This window comes from Aquarana catesbeiana, linkage group LG02, assembly GCF_042186555.1.
Source record: "Aquarana catesbeiana isolate 2022-GZ linkage group LG02, ASM4218655v1, whole genome shotgun sequence".
NCBI classification, from domain to species: Eukaryota; Metazoa; Chordata; class Amphibia; order Anura; family Ranidae; genus Aquarana; species Aquarana catesbeiana.
The window spans coordinates 165,689,412-165,711,188 of record NC_133325.1 but is presented as its reverse complement, the minus strand read 5'-3'; the positions used below and the strand labels follow the sequence as shown (position 1 = coordinate 165,711,188).

Genomic DNA, 21,777 nt, shown 5'->3' with positions numbered 1-21,777 from the left:
CCCCCATTAGTACAGACCCCCCCAGGACAGCCCTCCCATTAGTACAGACCCCCCAGGACAGCCCCCCCATTAGTACAGACCCCCCAGGACAACCCCCCATTAGTACAGACCCCCAGGACAACCCCCCATTAGTACAGACCCCCAGGACAACCCCCCATTAGTACAGACCCCCCAGGACAACCCCCCCATTAGTACAGACCCCCCAGGACAACCCCCCATTAGTACAGACCCCCAGGGACAAACCTCCCTCTATCAGTACAGACACATAACACCCGTGCGGCAGCTAGAGAGGACAGTGTGAAGCCGCGCCGCCCGGGTGAAGAACAGATCGAGACAGGCAGCAGCTTAGGCGGGAGTGAGAGACAGAGGAGAGAACTTGTGTCAGGCTGCAGGCACGGGCCGCCCCCCCCCTCCTCCCCCCAGCGAAGTCACTGCGCGGCTGGTCTCTCTCAACACAGAGACCAGCCGCTCCGATCTCCGGCGGCTGCTCTCCTCTGACAGGAGGAGGAGGGAGGGGGGACGGGCTCTAGCAGTGAAAAGCACAGCAGCCGCTCCGCGGCGGTGACCTGCGGACAGAGCTATCCAGAAGTGTCCAGAAGCACGGAGGGGAGAATGAGGAGGGAGGGGAGCACTCTGGCGCTTCAGCGCCCCCACCTCTCTGGCGCCTGGGTGCACTGCACCCCGTGCACCCGCCTGGGACCGGCCCTGCTAAATCTGCAGTCTCTGACCATCTACTGTACTATGTCTGCAGTCTCTGACCTTCTGGGGAGGGGCCAGGGGTGGGGCTGAAGGAGGGACCATGGGCACGACCTGGGGCAGGGCCAGGGTGGGGCTGGAGGAGGGGTCAGGGGCGGGACCAGGGTGGGGCTGAAGGGGGGTCCCGTCAGGTAGGCTGTATGGGGCCTCATAATTTCTATCAGCAGCTCTGCACCTAGCAATAAGGTTAGTGTAATAGCACAATAAATTACACACAGACACAGTTCAAATTGTTTTAGCTTTCTCAGGTTTACTTAAAGTGGTTGGAAACTCTCCAGTCAAACTTTAGGTCATTCTAATCTACATTACTATTGCCGTTGATGGCTGCCTGTAAAACTTGACTTACTTGTATAATCTTCCTATAATCCGTTCTGTATACTTCTATTATGTCACTGATGCATGCGCAGTTATTCGTTAGATTCACGGCACGCTATGTGTGCCATTTCCTTAACAACAGCATTTCCGATGGAAACAGCACAGCTAGGAAGACTCACATGACTGTGCCTTCCTCCTCAGCTTCCTGGTTCTCCGCATGTGACTGAGACGTCACACAAGGGGAGTGAACCAGGGCATCTCACAGACATCACACACGGCGGAGCTCGGTTGCCGTAGTAACAGCAATCGAGAACGAGGCTTAAATAGGACGCAATTGCGCATGCGCAAGATTTCCTCAGGGTAAATGAGGAAGGGTGGAAATGACGTCCACAGAGGAGACAAAAATCAACACCAAAAATAGCGCAACCGATTCCCGGAAAAGGGTATAATTTTGAAAACTCCAAAAAGGTAATTGCGAAACGTTTTCTAATAATGTACCAATGTGCAAGGCATAACAACACTTTGTTCAATGACAGTATTAAAAAAAAAAAAAAAAGAAAGCAGAATTTACTTCCTCTTTAATCAAGAGAAGAGACTTAAAAGGCAATTAGTCAGCCAAGTCCTGGATAAACAGCCAAGACTTGATTGAAATAGTTCTTAAAGCAGTTAAATAACAATTAGCAACAACAAGTAAATGATACCAATGTACACAATAACAGACAATCAGTAAACTAATTCCTCAAGAAGGCTATTTGTTGCTGTAAGTACTACCACTGCTAAAGGGGAACCCTCAGGCCGGCCTATAATACCTTTAATCGCAAAGAGAGATGAGGTAATATAGATACCAGTAACATGTCCCCTTTTTAGCGCAATAAGTAATAACAGTGTTCAGAGTACAAGGCCTTGTAAATATCTTCACCAGCAGTTGGATCTCAAAGAAGAAAATAAATCATCAGAGTCTAACAAAAGGAAGTCATTAGTCAGCATAGAGGATTTGATATGGCAGTAACAGGTCCTCTTCACACTTCCAAAATATAATGTCTGCCTGCAGGGTTCAAAAGTGGGCAAGTGCCCTCTCACCAGTCCTGCGACCAGGGCAGAAAAAAGATGTCTTGGCAGTCGATCGCCTCTTGCCCTAAGATGCCTGCAGGCCTCTCTCTGGTGGGACGCACGTCTTTAACCATCTCTGGATGGTCTCTGGAACCGTCTTTGGATGGTTCCTCAGTGGGTACCTGTAGTCTCTCCTTGCACGTCCGTTCACCTCCCTGCCTCGTGGTGATCTCTCCTCAGACCAACAAGCTGGAGTCTTTAGCTAGCCCCCCCTTCTTGCAAAGCAGGCTGGGTTTGGTAGTTCTGCCCCCTGTAGAAATCAATGGGGCCATTTTGTGATGGGACTTCAAGCCCCATGGTCCTCTGCTGCTGCTGCTGCTTGATTGGCTCCCTCTCCCTGCCAATAGGGACACAGAGGAGAGAGCAGAGCGAGCAGATGCCTGTGGATGAGCACTGCTCGTCACTCAAGAAAGAGGAGAGGGAGGGGGAGAAATCTCCCACAGGGACTGACAGGCGCACTCTCCCTCAGTGAGCGCCTGTGTCTATTCAGTCTGGTGGTCACCGGTGGGGTTGGTGGGAGGTGCGGGACGGTGGGCGACAGAGCAGCCCCCACTACACACTCCCCCATCAAAGAACCTTTGGTCCGCCAAAGGTGGTAAAGAGTCTATGACCTGTTACATGCTTTTGATATACACGCAGAGAAAAAAAAACAGGTTAGTGTGCACAGGAAACCCTACAATTTACATCTGCATAAAACCCTGGCAGAGGAACCTCCCACCAATTAGCACAGGAGGTGAGGTTGTCCTGCCTACAGGCCACCTTACCTGGAATGGCCCAGCTAGATGTGCCAGGGGGTGAGTTGGGATTGTCCACCACCAAATCTGCAGTGGAAGTGTCAGGTGCTTCAAGAGTCCTTTTTGCAGTGAGAAAGACCTCCTCAGAGCTTTCACCCAAAGTATTATATGTTAGTCTTTTTGGCGGGTGAATAACCCTTCACTCTCTCTGTTCTTTAGGCCCCGGGGTTACAGGCACACTGGTCTCTTCTTCTTCTTCTTCCTGCATTTCAGGTTCCTCCTCAATTTAGGATGGAAAGACTTCAGGGTCTGCTGTCAGCAGGGAAGATTGCAGGTCTTCCAACTCTTCAAAAAGGTGAACTTTGAGGTACAAACTCAGGAGCCTCTGGCCAGAGAATCCCGTTGTCAGTTACCTTGGGAGGAGAAGAAGAGGGGGGGCGGCAGGCCCTGGCATTTGAGACGGCCACAGACAATCTATTCCCATCTCTTCATCATCGCTGTTTTCATCTTCTTCAGACTGAGATCTAGTCACTGGCCGGGATCTCTGAGAGGCCGTGGGTGTGGACTGTGAATCTGGCTGTGGTGGCACACGAACTGCTTCTGACAGAGGCAACAGATGATTACAATGCCAAGTTTTCAGCGGGCCTGTGCTTCCCTCTGGCCAAATTTGATATACTGGGAGTCCTGGCAGCTGCTTGCAAACGACATATGGCTGCGACTTCTAGTGGTTAGCCAATGTGTGCTTTCCAGGGGCACCCAGATTTTTCAGCAATACCTTGTCATCCGACTGTAGGTCCTGCACCCGTACCCTGAGGTCAAAGTTTATTATGTTTTCTCTGTCCTTGGGCATATGAGGCAGCTTGAGCCTTATCATAGGTGGTCTTCAGACTTCTCCGCAGGCGATCCACATGTGGGAAGTTGCTGAGGTATGGTCAAGGGATGTGCGGAAGGCCAAGTCTACTGGCAGTCGGGCCTCCCGTCCGAACATCAAACGATAGAGTATCCTGTGTCATTATTGGTGGTGCTGTTATAAGCATGCACAATAGCCGCTTTATGATTGCTCTGGTGCTGCTTTTGTTCTGAAGGATGATACGGGGTGGTTTTAGACTTCCTGATGTCCAACAGGTCTAAAAGTCTCTTGATGAGACTACTCTCAAAGTCTCTCCCTTGATCAGAGTGGATGCGTTGGGACAGACCACAGTGTACAAAGAATTTCTCCACTGAGATCTTGGCCACCGTGAATGCTTGTTGGTCCCTCGTAGAAAATGCCAATGGTCAGTCACTACCAGGATATATTCCTGCCCGCTCAGATCAGGCTCCAAGCACAAAAAGTCAATACACACCATCTCCATGGTCCCTGACTCTGAAGATGTCCCATTTGGGCAGCTCGGTGAGGCAAAGTCTTACTTTGGATACATCTGATGTAGGAATGGCAATAGCCCTCAAATTCAGCCCACATGCAGGGCTAGTAGAACCAGTCCCTCGCCAGGTGAAAAGTCCTCTCGGGCCATAGGTGGCCATGGTTGTCATGTAGGGCAGGTAATTCTGTCTCCCTATATTTTTCAGGTAGGAATAACTGCCATTTTTCTTCAGAATCATCCGAGGGGTCCCTTTGGTAGACCACCCCTTGGTGCAGCTGTAACCGATCCCACACTTGGTGCAGAAGACAGGCTTCCTTCGGGGAGTCCCCAACTTGGGTGACATTGCAATAACATCTGGGGACACCGGCGGCTGACACTCCAAAGTCTTCGTCCCTGGAACCTCTTCCACCTTGATGTTCTGCTACTTGACATAAGGCTCATACCCCTTCAGATGTCAGCTGAGCCCATTCTTCTGGAGGGTCTCTGGAAGAATGGGGCCTTCTTAACAAAGTATTTGTGTCAAAGTAAACCCTAATAGAGCAGCCAACCATCGGTGACCTGTGGCATCCAACTTGGTGGTAGTGAGGATGTAGGTGAGAGAATTGTTGTCAGGCTGTCTACCATCGCACATTTCAAGGCCAGGAACTCAAGTTTGTGCATGGGGTAGTTCTTCTCGACGGGGACCAAGCTCCGACTCTCTGGTGATGCCTGCCCTCTTCAACTCTGTCTGTCTCAGTTGTTCACGCAGATCCTCCAAGTCCCCTAAAGGAATCTGTCAAACTCTTTCCCTGAACGGCTTATGCACTCGAAGAGACGGATCTGGTGTTGGGCACTTTTTGCACACCCCACATCGAATTCACTCCTGGGGAATACAGTCTGCCATCTCAGGAGCTGAGTCTTGGATCTTTCTTTCCATTCTGGCGAAAGAGGAGTATTCTTTGCAAAGAACTCCTCAACAGGGATTCCATCCTTTGCTCCCCCCACCAAATGATACAGTGGGACTGGGGTGGCCAGATTCACTTGTCCCAGCAACATCCAAGCCGGCATATTCACTTTGGTTGAAACCACCTCGGAAATTATCTCCACTCCCATGTCTTCTCTCTGTCTGTCCGCTTCAAGGACAATGAAAGGGCCTGGTTGCTTCCAGTTTAGCTTGAAAGAAGCTCATAAACAGGCCACTTCTCCAGGCTGTAACACCTTCTCACACCAGTCCAAGTGCCAGATCTTTGCCACTCCTTCAGCTGGGGCCTTCCATTCTTGTACCAGACACTGGTAGGCTTGTCCTAGCATGGGGTGCACACTTGTAGTTGAAGTGCCCGGATCCAGGATAAGAGGTGTCAACAGCCTTCTGACAAGATCAGTATTGGTCCCTATGATGAGAGAACTCTTACTGGCCCCTGTCGGGTGATGACAGACCACTCCCAGAGTGTCTTGGCTTTCCCAGCCACGGAGGGATCGAAGGTCAGCTTGACTGGTAGATAGCCATCATAGGGGAGGTTCTGAGTCCCAGTGCCCCATATTTCCAGCTCTTCCAACTTCTGCAATGGCAAGTGCTTGAGGTGCCTGTCATAGAAGTCTCTGTAGAGAAGGGTCACTTGAGCTCCAGTATCCAGAAGGGCCTTGGTGTAGATTCCCTCTACTTGGATGGCAACAACAGGATAAGGTCCCCCAGCTTGTCAGGGAACATGGAGGAAGTGGTGGCCTTGGCCTATTCGTTGGCTTGTATCCGCACTCCGCTCTTGCGGAGATTCTGATCTGGCTTAAGTCTACACTGAGCTCTGGGAGTCTGGTGTGCATTGACTCTCCGACGCCGGGCAGCATGTGTCAAAGGAGATGGGACACTGGGTTGCTTGGAGGCAACAAAGGGGGCCCTCTGCAAGGGTTTGGACTTCCACTGCTGTCTCTTCACGTCGTTGGTTTTAGAGTCAGCTACTGTAGATGGGCACCCGGTTGGCTTCTTCACCGGGGCCCTCTGAAGTTTCCCGCTGGCTTTTGACGCTGTGCTTCAGTAGGCTTGGACACACCCATCGATAATGTCCCAAATAATTTCAGCCTACCTCGATTTGCTCAATGGCACTCCTCACTGGTACACGTGAAAATGCTCATTATTGGCTCCGATATAGATACTAGTATGGGTATCTGTGCATCCCTACCAAATATCACTAATATCCCTGTAATTGTGGATAATACATAGGACGACAATAAGCCGTACACTCCATAGAGTTGGGCTTTATGGCAGAGTGGCCTGAAGAAATCCATTACTTTCAGCAAAAAACAAAATGTCACATTTTGAGTTTGCGAAAAGGTATGTGGGAGATTCCCAAAATGAATGGAAGAAGGTGCTCTGGTCTGATGAGACAAAGATTGAACTTTTTGGCCATCAAAGAAAACACTATGTCTGGTGCAAACCCAACACTTCACATCACTCAAAGAACACCATCCCCACAGAGAAAAATGGTGGTGGCAGCATCATGCTGTGGGGATGTTTTTCAGCAGTCGGGACTGGGAAACTGGTCAGAGTTGAGGGAAAGATGGATGGTGCTAAATATAGGGATATTCTTGAGCAAAACCTGTACCACTCTATGTGTGATTTGAGGCTACGATGGAGGGTCACCTTCCAGCAGGACAATGACCCCAAACACACTGCTAAAGCAACACTTGAGTGGTTTAGGGGGAAACATGCAAATGTGTTGGAATGGCCTAGTCAAATCCCAGACCTCAATCCAATAGAAAATCTGTGGTCAGACTTAAATATTGCTGTTCACAAGCACAAACCATCCAACTTGAAGGAGCTGGAGCAGTTTTTCAAGGAGGAATGGGCAAAAATCCCAGTGGTAAGATGTGGCAAACTTATAGAGACTTATCCAAAGCAACTTGGAGCTGTGATAGCCGCAAAAGGTTGCTCTACTAAGTATTGACTTTAGGGGGGTGAATAGTTATGCACATTGACTTTTTCTATTATTTTGTCCTATTTGTTGTTTGCTTCACAATAAAAAAAAACACATCTTCAAAGTTGTGGGCATGTTTTGTAAATTAAATGATGCAAATCCTCAAACAATCCATGTTAATTACTGGTTGTGAGGCAACAAAACACGAAAAATGCCAAAGGGGTGAATACTTTTGCAAGGCACTGTATGTATTAAATCAGTGTGCCTGGCTGTGCAGGGTGGGGGATCCCAGTATACATGCAGTCCCTAGGGGGTTCACTACATTTGGGGGTTTCGTCTGAGATATTGCCCATGGCAACCTGCACAGCCGTTGCTCCTAATAACCGGAGCACTGCGAGGGTTAAAACCGAGGAGACGAGTGTAGCACCCTCTACCTTAGGTAGATAGGTGCTAGAGAAGTTGGTTTGTTTTATACTGTCATCGCAGGTAAATTTAAGTAGGCCTATGCTGTGAGCTAGGCCTGTTTGTTTTGATCTGGGGGCAGGGGAGTGAATTAGTGTAGCAGCAGGTGACTGACGTGCTTCAGCTCTTGAGCGCCTCCTCTGTTTCCAATGAGAAGGTTCTGGAAAAGAGGCAGGGCCGAGGGCTTGAGTAACATAGGGTGTATTTGGGAGCCTCGACCAATCCCCAACTAGGATTGGCAGGGGGCAGGCCTCCTATATATACTCATGGTCAGCTTGTTCTGGGAGGAGTTGTCGAGTGGAAGAACTGAGATGATGTCATGTTAGGCTGTCGTGGTCTGAGGGAACCCCTTTCTGGTTGGGGGGGTGAACTCAGGCCTGGAGTTCGGGAGCTGGGAGGGAGCCCCTCTTTACACGGTCATTGAGAGGTGTCCTGGAACAGGAGCAGGAGGAGGACAGCGGGAAACATGGCCAGGAAAGTCATTCAAAAGGAATCCATGCCGTCGGTGAGTGAGAAGCACAGTGAGAAGCTCTGGAAGAGACATGCCAGGATTGGATGTGGAGCCAGAGGGAGAGACTGTGGTGTGCTGTTGAAGTTAGGTCGCTGCAGCCAGGAGGGTTGGCAGGATTTGCATAGGACGTGCTGGGAGCAGTAGTCCACCAAGGATCATTTAGCACAATTATCTTCTTCTGCTAAAATGACTACTAGGAAAATGTTAGAACTTATTCAGAGTGAGGCATAGCCATGTGCTAATGGTGACAGGAATCTAGAATTGGACACTGAGAGGAAAGCAAATGATCTCAAGTAGTGTGCTGGAGGAGATGTGAAGCAGCAGAGACTGTCAGTTTAGATTCAACTACATTTATTTCCTTTACTAAAGATTCATCATCTGGGCATCCCATGTGCCTTTTGCCCATCCAAGTTTAACCCCTTAATAAAAACAAGCAAGAGACTATTCATTGACTGGAGGAAGTGTACCAAAAATGGATGTCTGACCAGCAGGGTGATGTGTGGATGTTGAAACATGCAGCGACCTCACTGGGGCACCGCTACATTGACTTATGTCCTCTGCCTATTTGTGACTGTGTGCTAAAACCAAGTGCCGTTGTCCATAGCAACCGCATACCCAGTTTCCCTAACGTGGCTGGGACAGATACATGTGCTAACACCTGCTATTCAGTGAGAGCGGTGCTATGTGCTGTCATGTCCAGAGCTCTCCATAAAGCTGGAAAAAGTGACCGTATGCTGCAATGTCCTGCTGAGAACAGTAAAGAGTGCACCAAAATGTTTGATGTTGCCCATGGTGATTGGGGTAAGCCAGTAGGTATCTGCAGGAGGGCGCCTATCAGTTGCCCAACCACGGCTGATGTTAATGACTGTCCTAATCCTGCTAAAAATGGTAAGATGTGTGTTACAGACTTTGCTGTTGCTCATGGCAACCACAGTAAATGCTTGCTACCACCTACTCTCAGTTTTGTCGCAGTCGGTGTAGAGCGGCATGTTCTGACAAGTTCTGCTAGTGTTAGTATGAACGTTACAACGTTACAACCATCAGTGTACTGCCTGTGCCTGCATACTTTAGTCCAGCCAAGAAGGGGTTACAGCAGAGCATGCGGAAACAGGCCTGCTAACCAGAGCTGCGGGCGCCAGCCAGTCTGGAAACTTGGGGGCAGAGCCACACCCTGGAGGAGCCCCAGCGTGCTCTGCTGACAGAGAGAGAAAAGCAAGATGGTGGACAGTGCACGTGTGTTCCCAACACTGATCTGGTTGCCTGACATGCAGGAGGTGACACTAGTAGACACTGGTGTGTGGCTGGAGCATCGAGTGGGGTTTGCCCTCGGGATTATCGAAGGGACAGAGAGGCTGTCTCTATTGTGTCCTTGCTGCAGGAAACCTACCGCAGTGGTCACTGCCTGGATCCGGTGCGGGCACTGCGACAAACTGTTTACCAAGCTAATGCAGAGTCAGCAGGAACTGCTCATCTACAGCGTCGATCTGCGATCAGGTCTCTGCAAGGAACAGCCCCAGAAAGCCAGAGCGGCTAAAGTGACTGCTAAAGGTGGGGATGAGTCTGAGGCTGGTGACTCCAATGCAAAGAAAAATGACTTCGGGGAAGAAAGCTAGAAAATCTGCCTCGGTCTGCAGCCCAGTCAGGATGCTGGTACCTGTAAGTACTGCCCAGCAGGAGCCAGACACTATCCCTGAAAAGCAAGACACTATCCCTGAAAAGCCCCCCAAAGCACTTTGTCTCCATGTTGATGGGGACAGGGGCCTCTTCCCGACAACCCTGGCCGGTGGCTGTCAGGGTCAAAATCTGGAAGCCCTCTTTAACAAGGGGGCCCCCAGATCCCGCCCCCCTCATGAGAATGGATAAAAAGTCTCAAAAAGTAAAAACTACAAGAGACAGTTTTTGACAAGTCCTTTATTAATAAAAAAGAAAGAAAAGTGTCCCGCAATGTAAATGCACCGTAAATCACGCTGCCTGACGGACCCGGAAAATAGCAAAATTGCAAAATGCTCCGCCTCCATGGGAGGCCTCCCGCCGACTGCCGTCTCCTCACTTTGACAGCTCTTGTAAAGGCAAGGGTGAGGCCACCCGGTGATGTAACCGGGTGACCTGCCCCTTCTGATGTCATGTGTCGGGCGACGTGACTGATGGTGAATTTACATTGCAAGACACTTTTTTTACCTTTTTTTTTTTTAATAAATGACTTTCAAAAACTGTCTCTTGTGGTTTTTATTTTTGTGACACTTTTCTGGTGAATGGGTAGGGGTACAATGTACCTGAAACCCATTCACACAGGGGGGCGGGATCTGGGGGCCCAGATTCCAGATTCTAAATAACCCCCTGCCCCCAGACTCCAACAACCACCGACCAGGGTTGTCGGGAAGAGGCCCTTGTCCCCATCAACATCATAAAGCACCCACCCCCCATGTTGAGGGCATGTAAAATGGTACGGTTCAGGAGGGGGGCGCTCGCTCGTCAATGTCGAAAATTTTGCCATGGAGTTCCCCTGAAGGGCCTGGTATGAACTGGGGGGTGGGCCCCACGCCGTTTTGTTTTCATTTTTTTTTCATCTATATTGCCGGGAGCCGGCAAAACATTACAGCCGTTTTTCCTTTAGAAATGTCATTATTGCTGTGACATGTTCTACACATCGCACAGATGCGCCACTTTAGAGGCAGACTAAGGGGACCCCCCAGGCATGATATTTAAAGGAATATTTAATTTTTATTATTTCACTTTAAGCATCATTAAAATCACTGCTCCTTTAAAAATGATTGTTTTGAAAACTTTTTTTTGTATTGAAACATGTCCCCCAGGGCAGTACCCGGGTCCCCATACACCTTTTATGGCAATAACTTGCATACAAGCCTCTAAAATGAGGACTTTTGATTTTTCACGTTCGCTAGAACTTTATGCCTGTTCAAGGTGTTCTGATGCAAACCCAACCGAGGGGGTGTTCGGCCCATCCTATTCGCTACAGCTGGCTGGGAGGGCTTCCCTCTAGGGGGAGGTCCAGCTAAAGTATGTGCTTTATACTGTGCTTATTATGTTAGCTACAGGGCCTATAGTTAGGATGTAAATATATGTGATGTACATACAGTGCCTTGCAAAAGTATTCACCCCCTTGGCATTTTTTGTGTTTTGTTGCCTCACAAACTGGAATTAACATGAATTGTTTGAGGATTTGCATCATTTAATTTACAGAACATGTCCACAACTTTGAATATGTTTTTTTTATTGTGAAGCAAACAACAAATAGGACAAAATAACAGAAAAAGTCAATGTGCATAACTATTCACCCCCTAAAGTCAATACTTTGTAGAGCCACATTTGCGGCTATCACAGCTCCAAGTCACTTTGGATAAGTCTCTGTGAGCTTGCCACATCTTACCACTGGTATTTTTGTCCATTCCTCCTTGAAAAACTGTTCCAGCTCTTTCAAGTTGGATGGTTTGCACTTGTGAACAGAAATCTTTACGTCTGACCACAGATTTTCTATTGGATTGAGGTCTGGGATTTGACTAGGCCATTCCAACACATTTGAATGTTTCTCCTTTTTTTTTTTTTTTTAAATATCTCTTTATTTGAAAAAGTTATCCGATACAGCATATACAACAAACACATCAAGAAAAGAAAAAAAAAAAAGAGAAAAAAAAAAAAAAAAAGAAAAAAAAGAGAAATACACAAATAGGGACTGCCACTAAAATCGCCAGCTCGGTAAGACCATCCATTACTCCCATAGATTTCTCTACATCCAGTATGTACCAATACAGACATGTCCATAGGCTGTAACCTTCAAAAAGGGAAACATAGAAACAGTTTCTTCATTTTCCCCTATTCTTTTTTTTTCCTCTCCCCCCCTTTTCCTCCCCTCACCTGACGTACGTCCTCACACATACCCTGCATCCCTCTCATCCTATGTCAACCTCGCTCCACCTCTTATTCAACTCACTCCCAGTCCAACCATGCTTTCCATATTTTCTCGAATTTCTTATAATTTCCCCTTTTCCCTACAGATCACTTCCCTTACTGCATTTTCCCATTCTGTCAGTGTCGGGGCCTCCTTCCTCTGCCAATGCTGCGCGATAAGCTTTTTTCCCTGGAACAAGCATCTATCTCTTGCCGTCTGTATGTCCTTTGAGATCCCTCCCTCCCCCTTCAAGCCCAGCAGGCACTCTCCCGCCTCCACCCTCAGCGATGTCCCAAACACTAAGTTTATTTTCCCCACTATTCCTACCCAATATCTATGCAACTTGGGGCAACGCCAGAACATGTGGATCAAGTCCCCATGTCCCCCTCTACATCTTTGACATTTTGCATCGGGTCTCTTACCCCACTTGAATAGTTTCAGGGGTGTATAATATGCTCTATATAACAGATACAAATGAGACATCACTTGTGAAGGAGAGAGGGTGACCCTGGGACCCAGCGCCAAGACTTGATCCCATTGATCGTCGGGCATTATTCCCACATCTTTTTCCCATCTTGCCCTGTTTTTATTTTCAACCAGACCTTCTTGAGCTGCTGCTTTCAAGCACCCATACATGTCCGAAATCAGCCCCTTTGTGGATACCGCATCGATCAGCCTTCTCAAAGAGGTCATTTCGCACCACACTGGTGCTTCCTTCCCAAATTGTGCCTCCAGGGCATGCCTGAGTTGCAGATATCTGTAAAATGACCTGTTGGAGATCGCATACTCCTCTACCAGTTCCCGAAAGGACTTTAACCTCCCTGCCCTATATACCTGTGCAAGGTAGTGGATACCCAACCGGTCCCATTCCTCTACGCGCCCCATTTTTTTAAGCTCCTTAAGGCTATTGTTGTCCCAAAGTGGCGAAAATTCCGCAAAACCGGCATATCCCAAAGTTCTTTTAGCTTGTACCCAGACTTTACTCATCATCCGGGTAGTGGGACATTTGGTACAAAATGAGTCTGCCTCTAATCCCTCCGCCACTGTATCATGTCTAGTGTCATTCAATAAGATACTACCCCCTGCTCCTGCTTCTCCTAGCCTATTACTGCCTCCGAATTGTTGCAATTGAGCTGCCAGGAAGTAGCCTCGTGGATCTGGTACCGCCAGGCCTCCCTTCCCCTCTGGTCGCCGTAGCGTCTCCAACCCGATCCTAGCCACCCCTTCCTTCCAGATAAGTTCTCTGAATATACTGTCCATTTTTTTGAACCAGTGCTTGGGAATCCAAACAGGAGAGTTCTGCATGACATATAAGATTTGAGGTAGCCAGACCATTTTAATCAGATTGCAGCGCCCGGCGACCGAGAGGGGTAGGCGTCTCCATACTTGACACTTCTGCTTCAGCTTTTTCATCAATGGAACTAAATTTCCAGATATATACTGGCCTGGGTCTCTGGTGATATTAATCCCCAAGTATTTCATTTGCCTGACCACTTGGACTTGGGATGCCTGGTGCGGGAGAGGCTCACTCTGGGTATCGATAGGCAGAATCACTGATTTCTCCCAGTTGATCAGTAGCCCAGAAAAACTACCGAACTCCCTCACTATCCTTATAGCTGTTTCCAGTGACTCCTGCGTATCCGCCAAAAATAATAAAATATCGTCGGCATACAAGGCCACTTTATCCACCCCTTTGCTCCTCTTGAATCCCTGTATGCCCTGTGCCATCCTTAGAGCCACCGCCAGGGGCTCAATTGCCAATGCAAAGAGCAGGGGGGACAGAGGGCACCCCTGTCTTGTACCCCTGCTCAGCTGAAACCACTCCGAGCATTGCCCGTTGATTTTCACCTTGGCCCTTGGCTTGCTATACAGCAACCTTAGCCACCGAGTGAACCCGGGGCCAAGCTGATATTCCGCTAGTACCTTCCATAGATAATGCCATTCCAGGGAATCGAAGGCCTTGGCCGCATCTAGCGAAAGAATTGCTCTCCTGCCGCTGTTTTCTATGGGGATTTGCATTTTAAGATATACCCGCCTTATGTTCGTGCTTGTGGATCTGTTTGGGATAAACCCAGACTGATCCGGGTGTATTAGTTTAGGGATTATCTTGTTAAGTCTTGCAGCTAATACTTTGGCGAGGATCTTCACATCCGAGCACAAGAGCGATATGGGCCTATATGAAGACATATCTATTGGGTTCTTCCCTTCTTTCAACAGAAGTATTACTATGGCTTCTGCCATAGAGGGGGGCAAAGCCCCCTCCTCCCTAGCCCCATTGAATACCTCCAATAGTAAGGGTAACAGTACCTCCCCGTATTTTTTATATAGTTCTATGGGCAGGCCGTCCGGGCCCGGGGATTTTTGAGCCGCCATATCTCCAACAGCCCTCTGTAATTCTTTAAGGGTCAATGGGGCATCCAGCATTTCCCGATCTTCCTCTGATACCGGAGTTATCTCTAGCCCCTCAAAAAAACCCTGCATTTCCCCCTCTACATTTACCCTGGAGGAACTATATAGCTTCTCAAAATATATTTTAAATTCGTCTACTATATCTGGAGTATTTTTTCTTATTTCTCCTTCCCTCCCTTTAATTGCCGGCACTGCACTCGGGAGGCCATTTGCCTTAATTATCAGAGACAGAGCTTTCCCAATCTTCTCTCCCTCTCCAAAAAAGCTCAGTCTCTGAAAGGATCTAGTCTTTTCTGCCTTCTCCCGAAGTACCCTACTATACTCTTCTTGCCTCCTCGCCCAGCACTCGTGGTTAGCTTGGGATGGTATTGCTACAAAGTGCGCCTCTGACAGTCTTGCATTTTCTTTAGCTTCCATTTCCTCAGCATGCGACTGTTTTTTGACATACGCTATTCTCTGGATTAAAGCTCCTCGGATATGTGCCTTCAAGGAGTCCCAGACCACCCCAAGTGAGGTCGATCCTAAATTTATACTAATAAATTCAGACAACCCCACCATCATTTTCTCCTCTTCTCCTATAAGTTCGAACCAAAAGGGATTAATCTTCCAGCTCCCCCTGCCATACTGTCCCCCCACTCTCACGGAGGCAATAACTGGCGTGTGGTCTGAGACGCCCCTTGGCTCATATATTATCTCCTCCACTACATTTAGTGCCTCTCCATTCCCCAATACGAGATCGATTCTGGACAGGGTGGCATGGGTCCTGGAGTGACACGAATACTGTCTCTCTCCAGGATGCCTCCTTCTCCAGATATCTACCAATCCTAATTCATCACAGTACTGCAAAAGGGGGCTCCTGTTGGCCTCTCCAGCTCCAGGCCTCGACGGGAACCTGTCTATGCTCCTGTCCATCGTCATATTAAAATCTCCCAGTGCTATTACCGGTGTCCCAGGGAAGTCTGCTACAAACCTGGCTAAGTCCTCCATTACCTCTGTACAAAATGGGGGGGGGGGAATATACACATTCGCTAATATATATCTTCTGTTTTCTATTAAACAAGAAAGGAAAATATACCTTCCCTTTTCATCCAACCTACTCTGCCCACAGGAGAAGGCCAGATCTGTGCTTATCAGTACACTCACCCCTCTCGAATATGATGAGTGAGTGGAGTGATACTGCGTCCGAAACTGTTTATTGCTCAGAGTTTCGAGTGTGTCTTTAACCAGATGCGTCTCCTGTAGGCAGAGTATCTTGACATTCCCCTTTTTAGCTATTGAAAAAATTATTTGTTTTTTGAGCTTATCCCTTACTCCTCTTACATTCCATGAACATATATTGATCCTTTTACCCGTATCCGGGATTTTACCACTCCCTCCTTTAATACTAATGAGCCATTCTATCTAATACCGTTACGATATTTTAATCTCCTGTCAACACTAACCATCTCCCATTACAGGTGTAATAAGGGGATACATAGTATATCTCCCTATCTTTTACCCATCCCTCTAGTCTAACAACCTGAATCCACTCATATCCACTCATACCACTCCCTACCTTCCACCTCTGATTATATACGTGCCTCTTCCCCCCCACCCCCCACCCCCCAATCCCCCACGTCCTCCCAACATCCCCCCTTTTCCCCACCCCCCCGCCCCCCCCCTCCCCCACTTTACCCCCACGCCCACTTCAGGGCCTAACCCCCGGGCTTCTATTGTGACCTTCAGAAAACTTTTTGAGGTTTGAAAACAAAAAAAAGGAAAAAACCGTGAACCAAGTCCAGTAGGGGGGGACTTTTCCCCCTCTAAGAAAAAAAGAAAATATTTTGTGCTATTACCTTGTGCATAAATTGTGCATTTTTCTCTATAAGTTATTATATTACTATTTACTTAATCCCCCCCTCCCCCCTTCCCCCGCTCCACTCCCCATTTATTGCATTAACAAAGAAAAGTCCAGTGCAAAAAACAACCAAAAAATAATACAATAAAAAAGTTCAAAAAAAAAATCCAGTGGAAAAAAAACACCAAAAGGTATTACAATAAAAAATTCAAAGAAGAAACAGGATAGAGTTCCAGACAGCACCTAACTTCCCTCTCCTCTCTTAATCCTTTCCTCAATACTCTCTAGCCAGGTTGACACTTCATTGGGGGTGGAAAAAAAACTAACTTCTCCCAGAGCTGAGACCCGCAATTGCGCCGGGAACAAAAGCGCGTAGTTGATTCTGAGTTGTTGAAGCTTACGCTTGCAGTCTCCAAATTTAGCTCTTTGCCTCTGCAGCTCGGGGGAGAAGTCTGGGTAAATTGAAATTCTGGCTCCATTATGCTGGATGTTCCTTAACTCTCTTGCCTTCTGTAAAATAGTGACTTTGTCCCGGAAACATAAAAGCTTAAAAATAAAGGGTCTAGGGTGGCCTCCTGGTGCTGGAGTTTTGGGACCTATTCTATGTGCCCGTTCAACAGCAAATGTAGCAGAAAATGAGTCCCTGCCGAACTTCTCCCTCAGCCAATCCTCCATGAATTGAATGGGGTTGTTCCCCTCACAGCCTTCTGGGAGCCCAAGTACCCTCAGGTTCTCTCTGCGTAGCCTGTTCTCCATACTGTCCATTTTCTGTAGACAATCTCTTAGTTGGATTTTCATAAGTGCCACCTCTTGCTTTAATGGGTATACATCGTCCTCCATTTGGCTGAATCTCTCCTCAAGTGCTGTTGTGCGGGTGCAAACTGTACGCACTTCCCCTTTAACCACAAGCAGTTCATCTCTAATACTTTTAAATTGCTCAGACAGCTCAGTGATTGATTGCTTACAGGTATTGACAGCTGTGAGAATATCTTGCAGGGATGGCTCTCTCTCACCCGAACTGCCCTGGTCTCCCCCTGTCGCCCCTTCTAGGCCCAGGTTTTGTTGTTTATCCAAGGTCCCCCTTGAGGCTGAGCCTACCAATGGGATAACTGATGATGGAATTACCAGAGTCCCATTTTCCTGGGTCTGACTTCTCCTTCCAGGATGTCCCACCTGCTGTTGGCCCCCTCCTAAGTTACTGGATTTGTTAGGGGTTTGATTTGGGGTGTGCGCAAAGCGCTCCAATTTGGTAGCTGCTTGGTTCCCCTTCTCCTTAGCGCTGCGGGTTCCGAGACCCCCTGTCCCTTGCTGGACTGACCCATCCTCCATCCCTTTCTTCTTGGACATTCCTGATAGTATCCTGATAGTATGCTGCTTTGCCAATGCACCGTGCTAGCCCCCTGCCCTGTGATCTAAGCCTGTACAGCCACAGTCCTCTTGCCAGATTATCAGTGTTAATGTCTCTACGCAACTGGGCTTTTTATGCTGTGGATGCACACACAGCCAGCCACTCACCCCTCCAGTGCTCCGGACGGAGTTTTTGTGCTGCTTGGTCCTTCCAGGGGTTTCCAGCACCGCACAGCTCAGCTCGATCCCAAGTGTCAGCGCCCTCCTCTCTCACAGGGACAGGCGCTGCCGATGTATTTCCTGGAAAAGCACTGTGTAGTTGGGCTCCGTACGGATCCGTGCGGCGGTCCCGTCCACAGTCGCGTCCGCGGCAGCTTTGTTTAAATGCTCCGGGCAGTCTCCTAGGTCCCGCACTATCGAACGCCGGGTACGGAGCGAGGGGAGAGGGCTGAGCTCAGTCACGGCGTCCTCTCTCGCCTCTCACCACCACCTCAACATCCGGTCACGCCCCCAATCAAATCGAAATAAATCATTGAAGTATGCTGCAACCTTCTGCTTTTCGAATGTTTCTCCTTAAACCACTCAAGTGTTGCTTTAGCAGTGTGTTTGGGGTCATTGTCCTGCTGGAAGGTGAACCTCCGTCCTAGCCTCAAATCACACACAGAGTGGTACAGGTTTTGCTCAAGAATATCCCTATATTTAGCACCATTCGTCTTTCCCTCAATTCTGACCAGTTTCCCAGTCCCGACTGCTGAAAACATCCCCACAGCATGATTCTGCCACCACCATGTTTCACTGTGGGGATGGTGTTCTTTGGGTGATGTGATGTGTTGGATTTGCGCCAGACATAGCGTTTTCTTTGAGGCCAAAAAGTTAAATTTTAGTCTCATCAGACCAGAGCACCTTCTTACATACATTTTGGGAGTCTCCCACATGCCTTTTTCGCAAACTCAAAATGTGCATTGTAAGTAATGGCTTTCTTCTGGCCACTCTGCCATAAAGCCCAACTCTATGGAGCGTATGGCTTATTGTCGTCCTATGTACAGATACTCCAGTCCCTGCTATGGAACTCTGCAGCTCCTCCAGGTTTACCTTAGGTCTCTGTGCTGCCTCTCTGATTAATGCCCTCCTTGCCCGGTCTGTGAGTTTTGGTGTGCGTCTGTCTCTTGGCAGGTTTGCTGTTGTGCCATGTTCTTTACATTTAGTTATGATAGATTTGATGGTGCTCCTAGGGATCATCAAAGATTTGGATATTTTTTTATAACCTAACCCTGACTTGTACTTCTCAACAACATTGTCCCTTACTTGTTTGGAGAGTTCCTTGGTCTTCATGGCAGTGTTTGGTTAGTGGTGCCTCTTGCTTAGGTGTTGCAGCCTCTGGGGCCTTTCAAAAAGGTGTGTATATGTAATGACAGATCATGTGACACTTAGATTGCACACAGGTGGACATCATTTCACTAATTATGTGACTTCTGAAGGTAATTGGTTGCACCAAAGCTTTTTATGGGCTTCATAACAAAGGGGGTGAATACATACGCACATGCCAATTATCAGTTTTATATTTCTGAAAAATAGTTGTATGTATATATTTTTCTAGTTTTACTTCACCAACTTAGACTATTGTGTTCTGATCCATCACATATAATTCAGATTAAAAAAAACATTGAACTAAAGGCTGTAATGTAACAAAATATGTAAAAAGCCAAGGGGGTGAATACTTTTGCAAGGCACTGACGAGAGACCACCTTATATCAAAGTCCACTGCGTTCCCCTATACAGCAGAGTTCCCACTTACATCAGGGTTTGCAGGATTGCCCTTTACATTAGAGTTTTCCATTGCATGGTGATTAGATGATACGGACATGATGCAGGAGGTGGTTAAAGGATGCAGACAGGATACAGGAGGTGGTTAGAAGATGTGGATAGGATACAGGATGTGGTTATAGGATGCAGACATGGTGCAGGAGGTGTTTAGAGGATGCGGACATGGTACAGGAGATAGTCAGACATTGTGGACATATGTGTAAAATCTCACCAGGCACTGCTGCTCTTGTCTGGTAACTGCTGTGCCTCTTAGTCCTTAAGTGTGGACATCACACAGATCACAGCCATGGATGGATAGATGGATGTTGCAGGGGTCCAGTCTCTAGGACTCAGTGTGGCCATGCTCACAGAGGTGTAGTGGGATTCTCCAGTCCAGCAGCCATGGATGGATGGTGAAGGTGTCCAGTCTCCGTGACTCTGTGTGACCATGCTTACAGTGGCATGGTGGTGAGAGTCCCCACAGGCTCCAGCCATGGTGCAGACCGGGATCCGATCTCTGGATCGGGAGGTGTGCCTGGTGATGTTCTGCTGAGTTTAGACCGAGGGATGACTGCCGTTTATTAAAAAATGGCATTACTGACTGAAGTGACTGAAAATGTCTGAGCATGTATGAGCTTGGCCGAGCCTGGCAGGCTTTGGAACTGTGCATGCACAGTTTCAATGTCGGCCCGCAGGCATATTTTTTTACAGGAGGCTGCTGTCCGCAACAGACATTTACGGGTGGCCAGTAAATGGGTTGAAATTTACGGAATGTCTGTAAATTTACAGATGGTTGGCAACACTGCCCTGGATGCAGACAGTCTGCATCCAGGGTTGAATGCATATGCACGAGTTTGTGCAAGCATCAGCATAAACCCTTGTATTGCGGGGTACAACCATTCACTGCAATGGGAGGCTGTATGCTATCCGGCTGTACCTGTACCTAAAGGTTGGGGTGTTAAAGTGGTTCTATGGGCAAAAGGTTTTTTATCTTAATGCATTCACTACATTAAGGTAAAAAACATTTCAATAGCAGCTCCCCCAGCCCCCCTTAAATACTTATCTGATTCTTCTCTCAGTCCAGCACTGTCCCTTCTGTAGCAGTTCTTCTCCCCTATTCCCGTATGCACAGTAGGCTGTGACGGAGCCATTTTCACACTAATCCTGACCAATAAAAACCTGGCTCAGACTCTACTCCGCAATATCACCTTAAAAGTATAACACAAAAAACATTTCCATATACTTGTGGACGATCCAGTAATACCATACAAAAGTTACAAAAATATTCACTGTACTTTATTCAGAAACAGAATCAAAAGATGAACATACACAACTGATTAAAACTGTTTCCCCAACAAATGTTAAAAACAACTTGATCAGGCCCCACTCTCATACTTTGGGTATTTATACTTGTAAAGACTGGGACCTGTTTATCCAACCTTCTAGAAATGTTCATGTATATAACATGTGCTGGTGCCCAGTGTATGAAGGATCAATTGGTGTACTTTCCAATCCCCATGTTTAGGGTGCGTACTTAGGAATCATCCCATAAACTTTGCATTTTGTCAATGAGGAAACCAGATGATTCTTTCAGAGATCCGTGCACTATAGGACCAAGACAGAATTGTACTGCCAATTGCAGAGTACTTGTAAAATGAGTACTTCAGCCAAATATAATTTTCTTTACACATATGAGCTTGACAAGTCCTGCCCCAAGCCTACGAGCTGAAAACTCCATCAAATGGAATAGTGATATCATCATATTCGGTGCAAAGTTCAAACTCCATTAAGGTATAGTCAAATGAAAGAAAGGAATGGGCTATGCCCCACTATACTGTATCAGATGTTAGACACCAAATTCCTAATTTATAAAAAGTGTCCTTCATCCATATGTATATCCATATTCAGTGGTCCAAGCTTTTATAGATCACATATACTGTAAGGACAAATCCAACACTTGAAATGTATGCATACTCCAGCCACTGGCCTTTTTAACTGAGGCAATGTAAATAAAGCTGACTACATGTCCAGAAACTCATAAAAAGGAAATGCATATACTTATCATTCTGGAGTCTTGGTTCACACCCTGATAAAGCAAGCAGGCCACAATAGTCAGAGGTAGCCTAACCGGTTTTGCTGGTCAAGCCAGCCAATTCAGAGGCATGGTCAAGCTGACTGCATCAGAGGCAGCTGCATTTGCAAAACCAGTCAGGCTACCTCTGACCATCGTGGCCTGTTTGCTGAGTGTGGACCAAGACACTGGGATGATAAATATATCCATTTCCTGTTTATGGGTGCCTGTACAAGGGCAAAAACAAACTACATGATGTTAAACAT

At 47.6% G+C, this 21,777-nt stretch overlaps 1 protein-coding gene across 1 annotated transcript in view; it reads left to right on the top strand.

Annotated features, from left to right (window-relative positions):
• LOC141126567 (uncharacterized) overlaps positions 1–9,750 on the top strand; it is a 35,489-nt gene extending 25,739 nt beyond the window's left edge. Inside the window, exon 4 of the mRNA XM_073612491.1 lies at positions 9,409–9,750. Within this exon, the coding sequence (XP_073468592.1) occupies positions 9,409–9,750 (342 nt within the window). The remainder of the gene's footprint in view (positions 1–9,408) is intronic.
• Positions 9,751–21,777: the final 12,027 nt, after the last annotated feature.